Source organism: Muntiacus reevesi, chromosome 3 (genome assembly GCF_963930625.1).
Source record: "Muntiacus reevesi chromosome 3, mMunRee1.1, whole genome shotgun sequence".
NCBI lineage: Eukaryota > Metazoa > Chordata > Mammalia > Artiodactyla > Cervidae > Muntiacus > Muntiacus reevesi.
In genome coordinates this window covers 212,356,384-212,373,548 of record NC_089251.1, presented here as the reverse complement: position 1 = coordinate 212,373,548, position 17,165 = coordinate 212,356,384, and the positions used below count along the sequence as shown (strand labels likewise).

At 40.6% G+C, this 17,165-nt stretch overlaps 1 protein-coding gene across 1 annotated transcript in view; it reads right to left on the bottom strand.

Annotated features, from left to right (window-relative positions):
• The window catches only part of THSD7B (thrombospondin type 1 domain containing 7B), an 828,580-nt gene that overhangs the window by 520,299 nt on the left and 291,116 nt on the right, over positions 1-17,165 (bottom strand). The window contains exon 6 of the mRNA XM_065927840.1: positions 6,736-6,933. Coding sequence (XP_065783912.1) covers positions 6,736-6,933 — 198 coding nt within the window. The remainder of the gene's footprint in view (positions 1-6,735; positions 6,934-17,165) is intronic.

The window sequence follows — 17,165 nt, the reverse complement described above, 5'->3', positions numbered from 1 at the left end:
ATGAGGTGGATGAAACTGGAGCCCATTTTACAGAGTGAAGTCAGCCAGAAAGAAAAACACCAATACAGTATACTAACGCATATATATGGAATTTAGAAAGATGGTAACAATAACCCTATATGCAAGATAGAAAAAGAGACGCAGATGTATAGAACAGACTTTGGGACTCTATGGGAGAAGGCAAGGGTGGGATGATCTGAGAGAACAGCATCGAACATGTATACTATCAAGTGTGAAACAGATCGCCAGTCCAGGTTGGATGCATGAGACAAGTGCTCAGGGCTGGTGCACTGGGATGACCCAGAGGGATTGGACAGGGGTTCAGGATGGGGAACACATGTAAATCCATGGCTGATTCATGTCGATGTATGGCAAAAACCATTACAATATTGTAATTAGCCTCCAACTAATAAAAATAACTGGGAAAAAAAATAAAATAAAATGACCATACTACCCAGGGCAATCTACAGGTTCAATGCAATCCCTATCAAATTACCAGTGGCATTTTCTACAGAATTAGACCAAACAATTTAAAAATTTCCATGGAAACTTAAACGCCCTCTTTGAAATGTAGGAAACATACCTGTTAACGAGACCAGAAAAACCTATGTGTACTCTATACTAAGTAGACTTCTTTTGATTCATAATACTTATTAGATGTGCAGAGGAGAGAAATCAAAGCTAATTTACCAAAGTACTAGAAATCAGATTTCATATCAGAATACTCAATCATATAATCTATGATATAATTTTATTACTCAAAATAAATACTACTGACTAACATTATCTGTTACATTATCACAGGCTGGGTGAGAAATAGAAACTTTAGTGAGACTCACTGAAGAGTATCAGTGATAAATAAAAATAGAGAAAGGGTCAAAGTACTAGATATCTACAGAGATAACTGTAGAAAATCATATATGACCACTTGACTCTTAAGTAATCCAAAGTAGATCTCATTTTTAAACTCACAACTTTTAGGGATAACAGCTACTTCGTAGTTTCAGTGTAGTATAGATATTTTTAAGTCTCCAGGCTATTGGTAGGAATGAACTTCTGAGGGAAAGAGAAACATGTCTTTCTAGTGAGAGGAGTTATGCCAAACAAGATACTGTCAAGAGTCCTACAGAATCCTGATCACAGCTATGAGAAAATCTCTTGGCTCCACAATCTGAATGGATTGTCCACTTCTGCAAGGATACTGAATCCTTTTGGTATAAGGGATACCTGGAGCTAATATGAACAAGTCTTAAAATAAAGAACAAAGCAAGTAACCTTGCAAATTACAGCAAGTCTCAAGTCTAATTAGATATGAGTTTAATTTTTAATAAAAAAAGTATTTTTCTTTGATCTCATCCATTTACCTATGAACAAATTCTGAAATAAAAGCCTATGAAACAATAGACTCAGAGTAATGAAAAGTCTCAATTGTTAAAAGAAAAAAAAAAACCACAGGAGATTCATTGACTAGATCTCAACCCTTTTTTCTCTCTAAGCCTTTAAATGAATGTCAAGAGTTCTGTCAACTTCTGTAATTATGTAAAGGCTATGACAATGCGTGTGTGTTCATCACTAGTTGTGTCTGACTCTTTGCGACCCCGTGGACTGTAGCCAGCCAGGTTCCTCTGTCCATGGTATTTTCCAGGCAAGAATAGTAGAGTGGGTAGTCATTTCCTTGCTCAGGTGATCTTTCTGACCCAGGAATCAAACCCGGATTACCCACACTGCAGGAAGATTGTTTACCTTCTGAGTAACCAGGGAAGTCCTTATGACAGTATGTGGAGAATCAAACAGGAGCACTTCTCTGGCAAATTTGGGTCATCACAGAAGGGAAGTGAAAAGCAAATGAGAAAAGGAAGGATATAGCCATTTGGATGCAGAGTTCCAAAGAATAGCAAGGAAAGATAAGAAAGCCTTCCTCAGCGATCAATGCAAAGAAGTAGAGGAAAACAACAGAATGGGAAAGACTAAAGATCTCTTCAAGAAAACTAGAGATACCAAGGGAACATTTCATGCAAAGATGGGTACAATAAAGGACAGAAATGGTAGGGACCTAACAGAAGCAGGAGATATTAAGAAAAGGTGGCAAGAATGCGCAGAACTGTACAAAAAAGATCTTCATGACCCAGATAATCACGATGCTGTGATCACTCACCTAGAGCCAGACATCCTGGAACATGAAGTCAAGTGAGCCTTAGGAAGCATCACTACAAACAAACCTAGTGGAGGTGATGGAATTCCAGTTGAGCCATTTCAAATCCTGAAAGATGACGCTTTGAAAGACCTGCACTCAATATGCCAGCAAATTTGGAAAACTCAGCAGTGGCCACAGGACTGGAAAAGGTCAGCTGTCATTCCAATCCCAAAGAAAGACAATACCAAAGAATGCTCAAACTACCACACAGTTGCACTCATCTCACACGGTAGTAAAGTAATTCTTAAAATTCTCTAAGCCAGGCTTCAACAATACGTGAGCCATCAACTTCCAGTTGTTCAAGCTGGTTTTAGAAAAGGCAGAGGAACCAGAGATCAAATTGTCAACATCCGCTGGATCATTGAAAGAGCAATAGAGTTCCAAAAAACATCTATTTCTGCTTTATTGACTATGCCAAAGTCTTTGACTGTGTGGATCACAATAAATTGTGGAAAATTCAGAAAGAGATGGGAATACCAGACCACTTGTACTGCCTCTTGAGAAACCTATATGCAGGTCAGGAAGCAACAGTTAGAACTGGATATGCAACAACAGACTGGTTCCAAATAGAAAAAGGAATATGTCAAGGCTGTATGTTGTCACCCTGCTTATTTAACTTATATGCAGAGTACATCATGAGAAACACTGGGCTGGAGGAAGCACAAGCTGGAATCAAGATTGCCGGGAGAAATATCAATAACCTCAGATATGCAGATGACACCACCCTGATGACAGAAAGTGAAGTAGAACTAAAGAGCCTCTTCATGAAAGTGAAAGAGGAGAGTGAGAAAGTTGGCTTGTGAAAGAGGAGAGTGAAAAAGTTGGCTTACAGCTCAACATTCAGAAAACTAACATCATGGCATCTGGTCCCATCACTTCATGGGAAATAGCTGGGGAAACAGTGGAAACAGTGGTTGACTTTATTTTTCTGGGCTCCAAAATCACTGCAGATGGTGATTGCAGCCATGAAATTAAAAGACGCTTACTCCTTGTAAGGAAAGTTATGACCAACCTAGATAGCATATTAAAAAGAAGAGACATTACTTTGCCAACAAAGGTTCATCTAGTCAAGGCTATGGTTTTTCCAGTGGACATGTATGGATATGAGAGTTGGACTATAAAGAAGGCTGGGCACCGAAGAATTGATGCTTTTGAACTTTGGTGTTAGAGAAGACTCTTGAGAGTCCCTTGGACTGCAAGGAGATCCAGCCAGTCCATTGGAAAGGAGATCAGTCCTCGGTGTTCATTGGACGGACTGATGTTGAAGCTGAAACTCCAATACTTTGGTCACCTGATGTGAAGAGCTGATTCATTGGAAAAGACCCTGATGCTGGGAAAGATTGAGGGCAGGAGGAGAAGGGGATGACAGAGGATAAGATGGTTGGATGGCATCACCGACTCGATGGACATGGGTTTAGGTGGACTCCAGGAGTTGGTGATGCACAGGGAGGCCTGGCGTGCTGCGATTCATGGGGTTGCAAAGAGTCAGACATGACCGAGTGACTGAACTGAACTGAACTGAACTGAATCATCTAGAAGCTCATAGATGATGAACTTCAAATTTTTAGATCACATTTTCAATTTCTCACTGGATGAAAGACTACTTCAGCCACGTGGAAGCCAGTGTATTTTTGTAACCATGACTGTGGCTGTTGCCCCATAAATGATGAAGGAGCCATCCAGGTACTTAAAAACAACACAGACTTCATGAAACTGATCTGAACGAGTAGTAATTCCTACTTCTCCCATAGAAACTGTGAGTGTAAGCTCATGCTAAAAATTAATTATTTCACAGGAATAAGCAATAGAACTCCAGACCTGCTGTAAAATGGCAAAGTTGATAGCCCTGTCACAAATGTTCCGCCCTCAACTCCAAGGTGTACACGTATGTATATGTGCAGGGGGGGGGTGGTTTCCCCACACCACATCAAGCAAATTGTCCAGGCCTGCTGCTTTACCATTCCACTTATTTCTGCTTCTGTCTATCTGCAGGTAGCAGCAGAGTCCACAGGTAAAGCGCTCACTCCCTCAAGACCACCCTTCACTTGAGACACCAACCTCAAGTCCAGGTTACCTGTGCTTCTCACCAAACTGACTATAAATCAGAAGCTCCCATGACCCCCTCCTCTGGTTTGATTAATTTGTTAGAGTAGCTCACAGAACTCAGAGAATCCATTTGCTTACTAGATAACCATTTTATTATAACAGGATAAAACTCAGGAACGATGAGGTGGATAAGGTGCACAGGGCAAGGTATGGGAAAGGGCAAAGAGCCTCTATTTGCTACTCTTCACAAATATCTATGTATTCATCAATCTGGGAGCTCTCTGAACCATGTCCTTTGGATTTTTATGGATGTTTCATTACACAGGCATGACTGATTAACTCATCAGCCATTAGTGTTTGATTCAACCTCCAGCCCCTCCCCTTTCCCCAGATAGCACTGGATGGGGATGAAAGTTCTAATCCTCTGTTCATGGTTGCCTGGGGCAACCAGACCTCACCTTTAGGTACTTTCTGAAAGTCACCTCATTAATATCAATCCAGTAGTGGTAGAAAGGGGCTTGATGTGAATAACAAGATATGATTTTCAACTTTATGGACGTGATTTCAGGAACTGAGGACCACTGGCCAAATATTGTAAAAAAAGCTGCTCCCATTGCTCTTCCTGCTCAAGAAATGCCAATGATTTTAGAAGCTGTGTGCTAGAGTATGGACGGAGACCAGATAGATATTTCTAATTATAAATCGGAATCTCACACTGCGCGATACTGTGGAAGGTGCAGTATACATTGTGAAAGGGGTCCCCGGCCCTATGGACTTTGTATGACAGCTGTGTAACATCTTCAAAACCTGCTACGACAAAGCTGGCCAGTCATCTGTCACTGGGTCCCAATCAAACAAACAATCTTGCTTCCACAGCTAGAGGTTGGGAAGATGAACTAGTATGGTTATTCTAATCTTCATTATTATTTCCATTTTACTCATATAAAAGAATGCTGTTTGCACAAATCCCCTAGGACAGAAAACGATAAGTGTGCATTACAAATGAAATAAGCTCACAGCTTATTTTGAATGGTTATGTGCCAGGCACTTCACTTATCACTTTCATATAAGTAATTTAACTCTTACAATCTGAGAGTGAGAGGTAGGTTTTTATTATCCCTACTTTACAGCTGAAGGAAAAGATGTCTCCACAGTTAAATAAGTTTTCTGAGACCATCTACCAGAAGAGTAGCAGACTGGAAATTCCAACCTGTCTGACTCTAGAGCTCAGGTTTTAAACACCTGTGCTACTCTTTTTGAATTCAAAAACTGATCTTAGGTGCTGCTGTTAATAATTCACATGTATGTCACCACAATTCAAAAATTGCTTGGTAATATTAGAATCTACTGTTAAACTATTTGGTCAAAAAGGACTATAGCTAGTACAGTCTGATGCGGCTCTCTATTTAATTAAACAACTACCTGGCTTCATGAGGTAACCAATTATATCAGTTGATAAATGTTTATTTGTATAATTATGGTAGTGATTTAAAAAAGGAAGGATGTATGCAGGGAGAGAAGGAGGGGGAAAGGAGAGGGAAGAAGGACAGAAAGAAGGAAGTGATGGAGAAAAGGAGGGAATGAGAGAGAGAGAAGAGGCAAGAGGAAGGAAGGGAAGAGGAAATATTAATACACTGCTGAATGCCAACCATGTGTGAATGCTAATATCCATTCTGAGTTCATTTTGTAATTTCCTTCTGTTCTGTGGATCTCTTCACTACATAAGTCAAAACATTTCACTCCACACACCATGAGCATTATAAATTATGACTACTCATGACAGGACTGATTAATAGACATACTCGATACTCTTCCAGGAGACTGAATATTTTTTTAATACTAAGATAAAGGTTTTAAATGTCACTTTTCTCATTTCCATGTGACTTATGTATTTGCTAAATCACCCTTCATTGCACAAAGCCACTGTACCAGAAGTTTGGTGATGAAGGAAAGACACCACTGTTAATAGTTTTGTTAATCTTGACAACTTATATTTTAACACAGTTCTTTAGAATTGTTAGCATTATGTCTATAACTGATTCTAAGCTAATGCTATATAACTGAAAAGATGTAGCTTTGTACTTCTTTTTTTCCTTTTAACTTGGAGGGGGCTTCAGCCCTGCAATTTACAAGGTGGTATTTGTTAATAATGATAACATGAAAAACATGTTACCTAATAACATCAATAAGCACAAATAAATCTTGTTTTGCATTAATGAGTTGGAGACTCTGCAGACAATTTTTGTATTGTGCATGTCTTAACAAACTAAGAACTCCAGAGACCTCTCTGAGTTCTCTGTACTTCTGTCACAGAGCACACAGCTCTATATTAAGTCAAAGCAGCTTTCTCTGCAGAAATATGCCACTGTCATTAACTCAAATATGAATATTCAAGACTAGGAAAGACTGTTTCTCTCCTTGTGGAAGATGATCTGAGAGTGGTGATGTGCTATTTGGCAGATATTACTCAATCTCCACGTTTCTTTGAGTCATACCTTGCTCATTCTGGCAGACAGCCTTCAGGATGCGATGTCCGGGGCCACACTTGCCATGGTCAGGGATACAGATCCCTTCCGACGTCAGCCACTGATAACACACAGGATCCTCACAAGGAACAGATTCCACCAAGTGAGGGCAACGGCCCGCAGGCCCCGTTGATTCCACGAGGACATGGCGCTGTCTCATTCTAAAACCTAAAATAAGAAAGAATAAAAGGTTCTGAGGATTCCATCCTGATCTAGCAAAGGAAGAGAAGCAGCAGCTGGGATATTGATGAAACTTTTATTTATACATATACAGCTCAAAAGAAGAGACGCTAAAGGCAAGGAGAAAGGGAAAGATATACCCATTTGAATGCAGAGTGTCAAAGAATAGTAAGGAGAGATAAGAAATCCTTCCTCAGTGACCAATGCAAAGAAATAGAGGGAAACAACAGAATAGGAAAGACTGGAGATCTCTTCAAGAAAATCAGAGATACCAAGGGAACATTTCATGCAAAGATGGGTACAATAAATGACAGAAATGGTATGGACCTAACAGAAGCAGAAGATATTAATAAGAACTGGCAAGAATACACAGAACTATACAAAAAAAGATCTTCATGACCCAGATAACCACAATGGTGTAATCACTCACCGAGAGCCTGACATCCTGGAATGCGAAGTCAAGTGGGCCTTAAGAAGAATCATTACGAACAAAGCTAGCAGAGGCGATGAAACTCCAGTTGAGCTATTTAAAATCCTAAGAGATAATGCTATGAAAGTGTTGCACTCAATATGCCAGCAAATTAGGACAACTCAGAAGCAGCCACAGGACCGGAAAAGGTGGTTTTCATTCCAATCCCAAAGAAAGGCAATGCCAAAGAATGCTCAAAACACCACACAATTGCACTCATCTCACACGGTAGCAAAGTAACGCTCAAAATTCTCCAAGCCAGGCCTCAACAGTATGTAAACCGAGAACTTCCAGATATTCAAGCTGGATTTAGAAAAGGCAGAGGAACCAGAGATCAAATTTCCAACATCTGTAGGACCATCGAAAAAGCAAGAGTTTCAGGAAAACTTCTACTTCTGCTTTGTCGACTACACCAAAGTCTCTGACTGTGTGGATCAAAACAAACTGTTGAACATTCTTAAAGAGATGGGAATACCAGACTAATTTACATGTCTCCTGAGAAACCTGTATGCAGGTCAAGAAGCAATAGTTAGAACTGAACATGGAACAACAGACTGGTTCCAAACTGGGAAAAGAGTACATCAATGCTATATATTGTCAACCTGCTTATTTACCCTTTTATGCAGAGTACATCATGCGAAATGCTGGACTGAATGAAGCACAAGCTGGAATCAAGATTGCCAGAAGAAACACCAATAACCTCAGATATGAAGACAATACCACCCTTATGGCAGAAAGCAAAGAGGACCTGAAGAGCCTCTAGATGAAAGTGAAAGAGAGTGAGAAAGCTGGCATAAAACTCAACATTCAAAAACCTAGGATCATGGCATCCAGTCCTATCACCTCATTGCAAATAGATGGGGAAACAATAGAAACAATGACAGATTTTATTTTCTTGGACTCCAAAATCACTGCAGATGGTGACTGCAGTCATGAAATTAAAAGACACTTGCTCCTTGGAGGAAAAGCTATGACCAACCTAGACAGCATCAAAAAGCAGAGATCTTACTTTGCCAGCAAAGGTCTGTTTGGTCAAAGCTATGGTTTTACCAGTAGTCATGTATGGATATGAGAGTTGTACCATAAAGAAAGCTGAACACCAAAGAATTGATGCTTTTGAACTGTAGCATTGGAGAAGACTATTGAGAGTCCCTTGGACTGCAGGGAGATCAAACAAATCAACCCTAAAGGAAATTGGTCCTGAATATTCATTGAAATGGCATCACTGACTCAATGGACATGAGTCTGAGCAAGCTCCAAGAGTTGGTGATGGACAGGGATGCCTGGCGTGCTGCAGGCCATGGGGTCACAGAGTCAGACATGACTGAGTGACTGAACTTAACTGAACTGATTCATTGGAAGGACTGATGCTGAAGCCCCAATACTTTGGCCACCTGATATGAAGAACTGACTCATTGGAAAAGATCCTGATGCTGGAAAAGAATGAATGCAGCAAGAGAAGGGGACAACAGAGAATGAGATGGTTGGATGGCATCACCGACTCAATGGACATGAGTTTGAGCAAGCTCCAGGAGTTAGTGATGGACAGGGAAGCCTGGCATGCTGCAGTCCATGGGGTCACAAAAAGTTGGACATGAATAATCGACTGAACTGACTGAAAGATCAAAACCACATATTCTTAGAATGTGTTTTATTTTATGGGAAATTGGGAAATAAAGAGAAGAACAGAAGACAGAAGGGAAAAGAACTAGAGGAGGAAATCTGTCTTCCAAGAGTTTACAGTCTAGGAGTTGAAGAGGCCAGGCATAATCAAACGCACTAATAAGTAGCATGTGTTCAAGGGTATCAGTTGCTGCTGCTGCTAAGTCGCTTCAGTCGTGTCCGACTCTGCAACCCCATAGACGGTAGCCCACCAGGCTCCCCTGTCCCTGGGATTCTCCAGGCAAGAACACTGGAGTGGGTTGCCATTTCCTTCTCCAGTGTGTGAAAGTGAAAAAGTGAAAGTGAAGTTGCTCAGTAGCGTCCGACTCTAAGTAACCCATGGACCGCAGCCCACCAGGCTCCTCCATTCATGGGATTTTCCAGGCAAGAGTACTGGAGTGGGGTGCCATTGCCTTCTCCGAAGGGTATCAGTAAACCAGCACAAATAAATGAAGACTCACAGACTCCTGAGACTTGGATGGGGAAGATCCCCCGGAGAAGGAAGTGACAACCCACTCCAGTATTCTTGCCTGGGAAATCCTATGGACAAAGGAGCCAGGCAGGCTACAGTCCATGGGGTCACACAGGAGTTGGACATGACTTAGTGACTAATCAACAACAACAACAAAAAAAAAAACAGAGAAATAGCCTGAACAGATAAACCCCATGTTCTTTTGCTGTTGTTTTTCACATTCTTATTAGTCTGTATGAAGGTGAAATACATCTACATTTTGACACATTCCTGGTCACTGTGTCAGGCCTTGAGAGTTCCCTGTATCACTCTCTTGAGATTTCCAGGTCAGCCTGCCCTGTGAAGGCAGGACAATTTGGGGCTGCATGCCCCACCCTGGCTAGACATAGGTCTCTGGACAAATACTCAGTTTTTCAAAAATGTTCTGTGGCACTAGGGACCAAAGTTATGCCATAATAAGGATGTGAATGGACCTTCTATGCTACAAGCCTACAGAGTCACAAACTCATCAGATACAAATGGAGGGATATGGATCAACCACAAGACTGGTGGGAGTGGTGAGGTCTGTGGTAAAATGGAGGACATGTGCTGAATTTAAAGTGTACAGATATCATTCAGGCTCCACTGACAGTTACCACAAGAAAATGTGAACCATCTGTTGTCAAATCTTCGGATTCTAAGAAGCCAGAAATCCAATCTTCAGTTTTTATATGAAATCTATTTTTAAATGATAGAAACAAATTTATGTTTTTAAAAGCCACATAAGTTTTAAAATGTGACAGAGAACAAGATACAACCCTTTTGCTTTTGAGTTTTCCATTTCTGGCCTTCAGGATATATCACTTCTAAAAGTTAGGCGTGGGACTTCCCTTGTGGTCCAGTGGCTAAGACTCCACAATCCCAAGGCAAGGGACCCAGGTTCCATCAGTGGTCAGGGAACTAGATCCCACATGCTGCAACTAAAGAGGGTTTCCCAGGTGACCCAGGGGTAAAGAATCCACCTACCAATATAGGAGAAACAAGAGACATGGATTCAGTCCCTGGGTCGGGTAGATCCCTGGAGAAGGAAGTGGCAATCCACTCCAGTATTCTTGCCTGAAAAGTTCTGTGGGCAGAGGAGCCTGGTGGGCCACAGTCCGTAAGGTTGCAATGAGTCCAACACGATTTAGTGATTGAACTCGCACACACATGTCAACTGAAAGATCCCACATGCTGCAACTAAATATCCAGTGTGACACAACAAAGAGCAAAGATCCCACGTGATACAACTAAGACCGGCACAAGCCAATAAATGCATAAATATATCTTTTTAAAAAAAAAGAGCTAGGCTTACCTCCCATGAATCTCATCTTTTACTGTCTACCGTTTCATTCTCCAAATTCAATCAACAGATTTAATTCCTCTTTCAAAAAAAAATGAAACCTAATCTTATTACATAATAGCATCTTGAAATGTGATTATGCAATTATTCCTTGGGATAGGTAAAGATATAAAAAGATAGGTAGGTAGGCAGATAGACTTAGCTAGGAAGACAGAATGCCTGAGAACACTGAACTTAGAGCCGAAGACTGTGATACCCCACAGCCCTGCCCAAGAGAGAAGGGGAGAAAGACAAGTTCGGGTGCATGAGCAGTAAGTAAGCCAGATGTACATCTATCAGTTTGCCAGGGCTGCGTCTATTTTCCCACAAGAAAGGATAGAAAGCTCGAGGTGTCCTTGGCAAAAGACTGGCTCCTGTAAAGTAGTCAAGGATGGTGGAACAAATGGACACATGTTTTTAGGCCACAAGAGGGAGCCGAGCTCCCTTAGAATATTGCAGGGTTGGGTAAGTGTTTTAGAGAAACAGTCCTAAGGGTTTTATTTGTTTTGTCTAGGGCTAACCCATGAGCCCCCTTTAAAAGAGACTCTTGGACCCTTACTTTGTGGAATGGCCAACTGTGGGGAGGCATCATTCAGTCAATCAGAGACCATATCCTCCAGGCATGGAGAGTATTAAGGTCAGAAGTAATTAAAGCAGTAGAGGGCTTCTACCACACGTCATACCTCCAAGTCTATGTCATTCATTAGTCAGAATAAAACCTGCAGAAGAATTCAGCTCCCTTCCCAGGGCACCTTGAGAAGAGCGGCAGGAAACACACGGGACTGAACTCTACTTGATGGACATCAACCTACGATGACCTCTGAGCCCTCCCTGCCATGCAACTTGGATGACCTCTGTTCTTTCATGTAAGACCCACATGCTGCTTATTTATTATCTTATGCCTGTGCTTGTTTTAAAGTTTATATCTTTGAGCAGGACGCGGCCTGGGTCTCCATGATTTATGATGTTTGACAACCAGCTCAGAAACTTAGCCTTCTTTACAGAAGGAGGCTGGCTGTCCTATTACCCAGAGCTCAACGCCATTGAGGGGCAGGAGCAGTTTTCCTCTATAAATCAAGCTGCATCCATCTCACCATAAATCTATAGATTATACCTTCTCAGTCAATAAATTCTTTCACTTTTTCATTTGTGTTGCCCTTGTCCTGACTCTAACTAGGATCACATCAAAGCCCAAGCTCAGCATAAAACAAAAACCTTGGATTCTCTTGTTAGCACTTAACTTTAATCACACATTGGTGTTCATGGCTGCAACAGATGTCAGGCTTCCCCTGGGAGCTTCTGTTCTGAAGGATACACAACTGCCAAGTCCACGGTGGCTGGGGCCAGCCAACCACTTACCTTCATTTACTGAATTTCATACTAATCACAGAGTATCACTCAATATACATTAATTGCCATATGTAGATCAGAGTGATATACTGTGGGAAGTCACAGGAGGGACAGAAAACATAAATCCACTTTTCACAGAGCATACAGTCCAAGAAGGCAAAGAGCACATCTGTTAACTAAGCATCTACCCTATACCAAGCCACTTTAGTTCTATCACTCAAAATTAATGAATCCCCTAAACTATGTCATTAGTTACTATTCTCACTTACACATGTGAAAATTAAGACTAGATGATACCTTATTACTTCTCCTATGGCACATTGATGATTAAATGGATATGTATGAAGGATAAATTAGGCTAGGATTAACATATACATACTGCTATATATAAAACAGATAATCAACAATGACTTACTGTACAGCACAGGGAACTATACTCAGTATTTTGCAATTATTGTATATCTACAAAGGAAGAGAATCTGAAGAATATATACATGCACACATATATACATACATATGTAACTGCACATATATACATATACTTAACTGTATATATATGTATACATGTAAAGCTGTGCTATATACATGAAACTAGCACAATAAATTAAATCAACTCTACTTCAATAAAAAATGGATATGTATGAAATCCAGTTGAGGTCTTCTTGATCTGTGACCTCTTTATAAGAAAGAATTCAATTCAGCACTTTATGACATGTTCTAGCCCCACTTCAAACAGTGAATATGAAAGTTACCATGGATCATTTCCTTGTACAGATTAGATAGTTGAATTTTAGGTGCTGGGTAGCAAGAAGGAGTTCTAATAATTACTTTCTGACCAGAGCTTCAGTTCACCTTTAGTGAAACTAATATTTCAGGGTTTTTTTTTCCCCTTTGGACCCAAGGATTTAGTATGTAATCTACTATTTTAGTGCATATTCTACTGAGGAAAATTAGAAAAGAGTGATTTGTGAGATGGGGCAAAGAAGCAAAAGAAGCACAAATGGTAGAAGACAGGTTAATGTTTCCTTAATTGAAGCCATAGAAAAACTTTTAAAGGAGACTCCGGAGGATCAATCCAGGTGTAAGGACCTATATCTTCACATGCTAGTAGTCCAAAAATGGCCATGTGAACTTCTATGAAACCACCATAGCCAACACTTGTCCCCTACTAACTCCACCAGGACAGGTTTGGAGCAATACCCAGAAGGTTGACCAAAGATGAAATAGATAAGTTCATTCTCTAAGCATCCCAGTTGCTCCTGAACTCTGCAGCCCTGGACATAGGGGAACAACTCTGAGTCAAAGAAGCTGAGCAGATTGAATCTTTGATTCCAGCTCTTATCAGCTACCGTTTCTGCAAGTGTTGCATTTTATAGTATCATTATAAGTTGACACTCTGTTATGAATACAGAAAATAAGAAGCCAAAGATCATGAGCATGAGAACCCTCAATGTTCAAAATGAGAAATAGCCATAGCCCCCTACAAGCTCCAACACACACAAACAGAAAAAAGGAAAAAGAATATATATATATATATATATATATATATATATCTTACACATAATCTGTGACAAAGCAAAATTATTTCACAGACTGCTCATAATGGTGGAACTTTCTAGAAGGCACAGATGGAAATGGAAATATTTTTTGCATTGTTAGATAAGATCTAAAACATGTCAGCATTTCCCTACTTTAGCATATTACCTAAATTGATTTGTCTGAGAGCATAAAAGACTGTATTCAAAAAGATGGTCACAGGTTCTATTTCACAGTGTCTTTTCCTATGGGGATTTTTAGACCATTAGGTGCCAGTCAATCCTAAAGAAACTGATTCATGTCAATGTATGACAAAAACCATTATAATATTGTAAAGTAATTAGCCTCCAACTAATAAAATAAATAAATAAATAAAAGAAAAGAAAATCAACCCTGAATATTCATTGGAAAAACTGATCCTGAAGCTCCAACACTTTGGCCACCTGATGCAAAGACCTAACTCATTGGAGAAGACTCTGATGCTAGGAAAGACTGAAAAGGCAAAAGGAGAAGGGGGCAGCAGAGGATGAAATGGTTGGATGGCATCACCGATTCAATGGACATGAATTTGGGCAAACTTTGGGAGGAGCCTGGGGTCTTGCAGTCCACAGAGTCACAAACAGTCAGACATGACTTAGCAACTGAAAAACAGCAAGGTGTTATAATAGGGGTGGGGAGTAAGGGATACTTTAGGATTCTCTGAAGTCCTACCTCATAAGCATTCCCTATTGTAAGACCATATTAAGAAGCCTCCATCAAATTCCTCTTTACAAAAACTTCTGTGCACAAGGTTGCCTTTCTAGAATGTGTCTGTAAAAGGACAAGGATGTCAAACAACTATATGTCTATGTATCAAAAATAATTTTTAAAACTGCATTATACCTATGGAGTTCACCCATCAGCAAGTTTTTCAGGTTATTTCTCTTTCATATATCTCTAATTATAACTCTCTGGGAGAATATAAAAGATAAAGGAATGAAGGATAAACCTGATCCAATTTAAATTCCTCTGAAAGTCATTCTAGCTTCACTTGACAAGCACTGGCCTGCCAAGCAACATGTTGCCCTTGTCTGCCTGTCACAGAGCTGATGGAAGGCGTGAAGGCTGTGTACAACGGCAGGTTTTCTAATGTACTCTGAACAGCTGACAGCCACAAACCTCAGATGATTCCTGACTGAAGGATGTCTGCCTAAGAATAAGTCACGTGAAGATAATCTCTATAATAACTAATTTCTTCTATTAGATAATAAATCATCTCCTGCTTTCCCATCCTTTACGATTTTTTTTTAATGTGAACACCAGAAACAAACCAAAGCAATAACACGTGATTGGCAAAAAGACAAGTGAGAAGAAAAAGTCATAACCACCACAATTACATATTTATGTCTTGACTGGTGGGTGTGGTTGTTTTTTCTCCTCAAATTCTCCACCATCTACACAAAAAAAGGAGTATAAAATATCTAGGGAAGTATGACTATCCCAGATTGCTGTGAGGAGGTGCACTGCATTTCTTTGGGGTAGGCAATTCAAATATGAAACTAAGCAGATCAGTTTACATCCTAGAGTTGTGTCATGTTTAATGCATTAGCTCTGTATTCCAGCCTCTGTGGAATTCACAGCTACATTTAGTGTGTGCCTATCAGAGACTCTGGCAGAAACCGTGGCAGGACCACGGGACATGCTGACATTGAGAGGATCCCAGAACTCATGCTCACGATGACTTGGTAGAAATAACAAGATAACTTAGCCTTATCATAACATGCTTGGATTCCTTTTAGGCAGAGAATCATTTCCCTGGAGGGAAAACTCTATTTGCTATTCTTCCCAGGAGGGATGATAGGCAGGTGGTCCTGGAAGGTTTTAGCACAATCTTAAAAATCAAAATTATCTCTGCTCTGGTGAAACATTCATGAAAGAGCACACTCTGAGACCCGAATAACAATCACCGAAGCTTATACTCTCTCCTGGCTATGATTACTTAGTTCCTAGGGCAGGTCCCTTAGCTTCAGTAATTCTCATCAACTCCAACATGCCTCCATACTCTGCAGGTGGCTGATGACACTACTACCTACAGGTGAGAAGTCTTTCTGTCTCTGTGCTTACCTTCAGTCCCAAAGGCTGAGCTTTTCTTTGAAAAATACATTGATGAAGGCAAAAAACACACATCCCAGTTACCTGGTGCTCTCAAGCTATTCTTGGAACACCCTCCCCTTATCATACAACTGCAATCTACTTTTCCTCTCTCTCTGAAGATGACACATGGAAGCTAAACTGAATCCCACGCCTCACGCCGTATCTCCTTCATCAGCACAGTGGCCAATGTGGGACCCACGGGCAGAGGGCTTCTCTGCTAAGCTCAGTGTTGGACCTCTGTCTTGATCCAAACTTCTTTGGACTTATGAGAAAAATCACTAAGGAAATCAGGGTTGGAAGGAACACTGAAATGAGCATGCTAGCCCTGGGTTGGCCATTATTAAGTCACTATAGGACTTAGGATAATTTCTTTACTTCAGTACACTCTGGTCTTGGCATTTTAGGAAGTGTTGGATCCTTGCTGAGCCTAAATGCTGACACAAAGTTGGGAAGTATGCAAGTTGCCTAGGATGACCAAAATAAAATACCATAAACTGAATAACATAAAACAACATCAATTTGCCTGACAGTTCTGGAGACTAGAAGCCCCAAATCCAGGTGTCAGTAGATCCATGCTCCCTCTGAAGGGAAGGACTGAAGCCATGCTCCAGGGAAAGACTGTTTTCACACCTCCCTCCTAGCTTCTAGTAATTGCCAGCAATCCTTGGCTGGTACAAGGCCTGACTCTAATGTCTGTCTCTGTCTTCATGTGGCCTTCTCTTTGCATCTTTAGTGTCTTTTTATCTTTACAAGGTACTCCCTTCTGAGTGCATTAGGGCCTACCCTAATCTAATATGACCTCATCTCAACCTGATTAGTTCTCCAATAACCCTATTTCTGAATAAGGGCATGTTCACATGCCCCAGGGGTTGGTACTGAATATTTCTTTCTGGAGAACACAATTTAAGCACAACAGGTGATGTCCGATGAACAGTGCACCACAGTGCCTTTGTCAGAGTTGACTTATGCAAGAGAGGGATAGAAGCCAGCGCTGAAGATGTCTGGCATAAAAACACCTTGGGCAAACGGGGTGAATGAAAGAAAGAGCCGGAGTATTTTGAGTCCCCCAGATGAGTTCCATGGACCTGTTCTGAGTTATGTGGAAGAGGAAAACTGAAATAAAGGTTGAAAGAGTGGTTTTTCGCAAAGGGTTTTATTAAAATTTGGCTCAAGTGACCAAAATAGCAACATAGAATTGGAAAAAGAAGTATTTTCTGAATTGTTACAGAGACTCTATG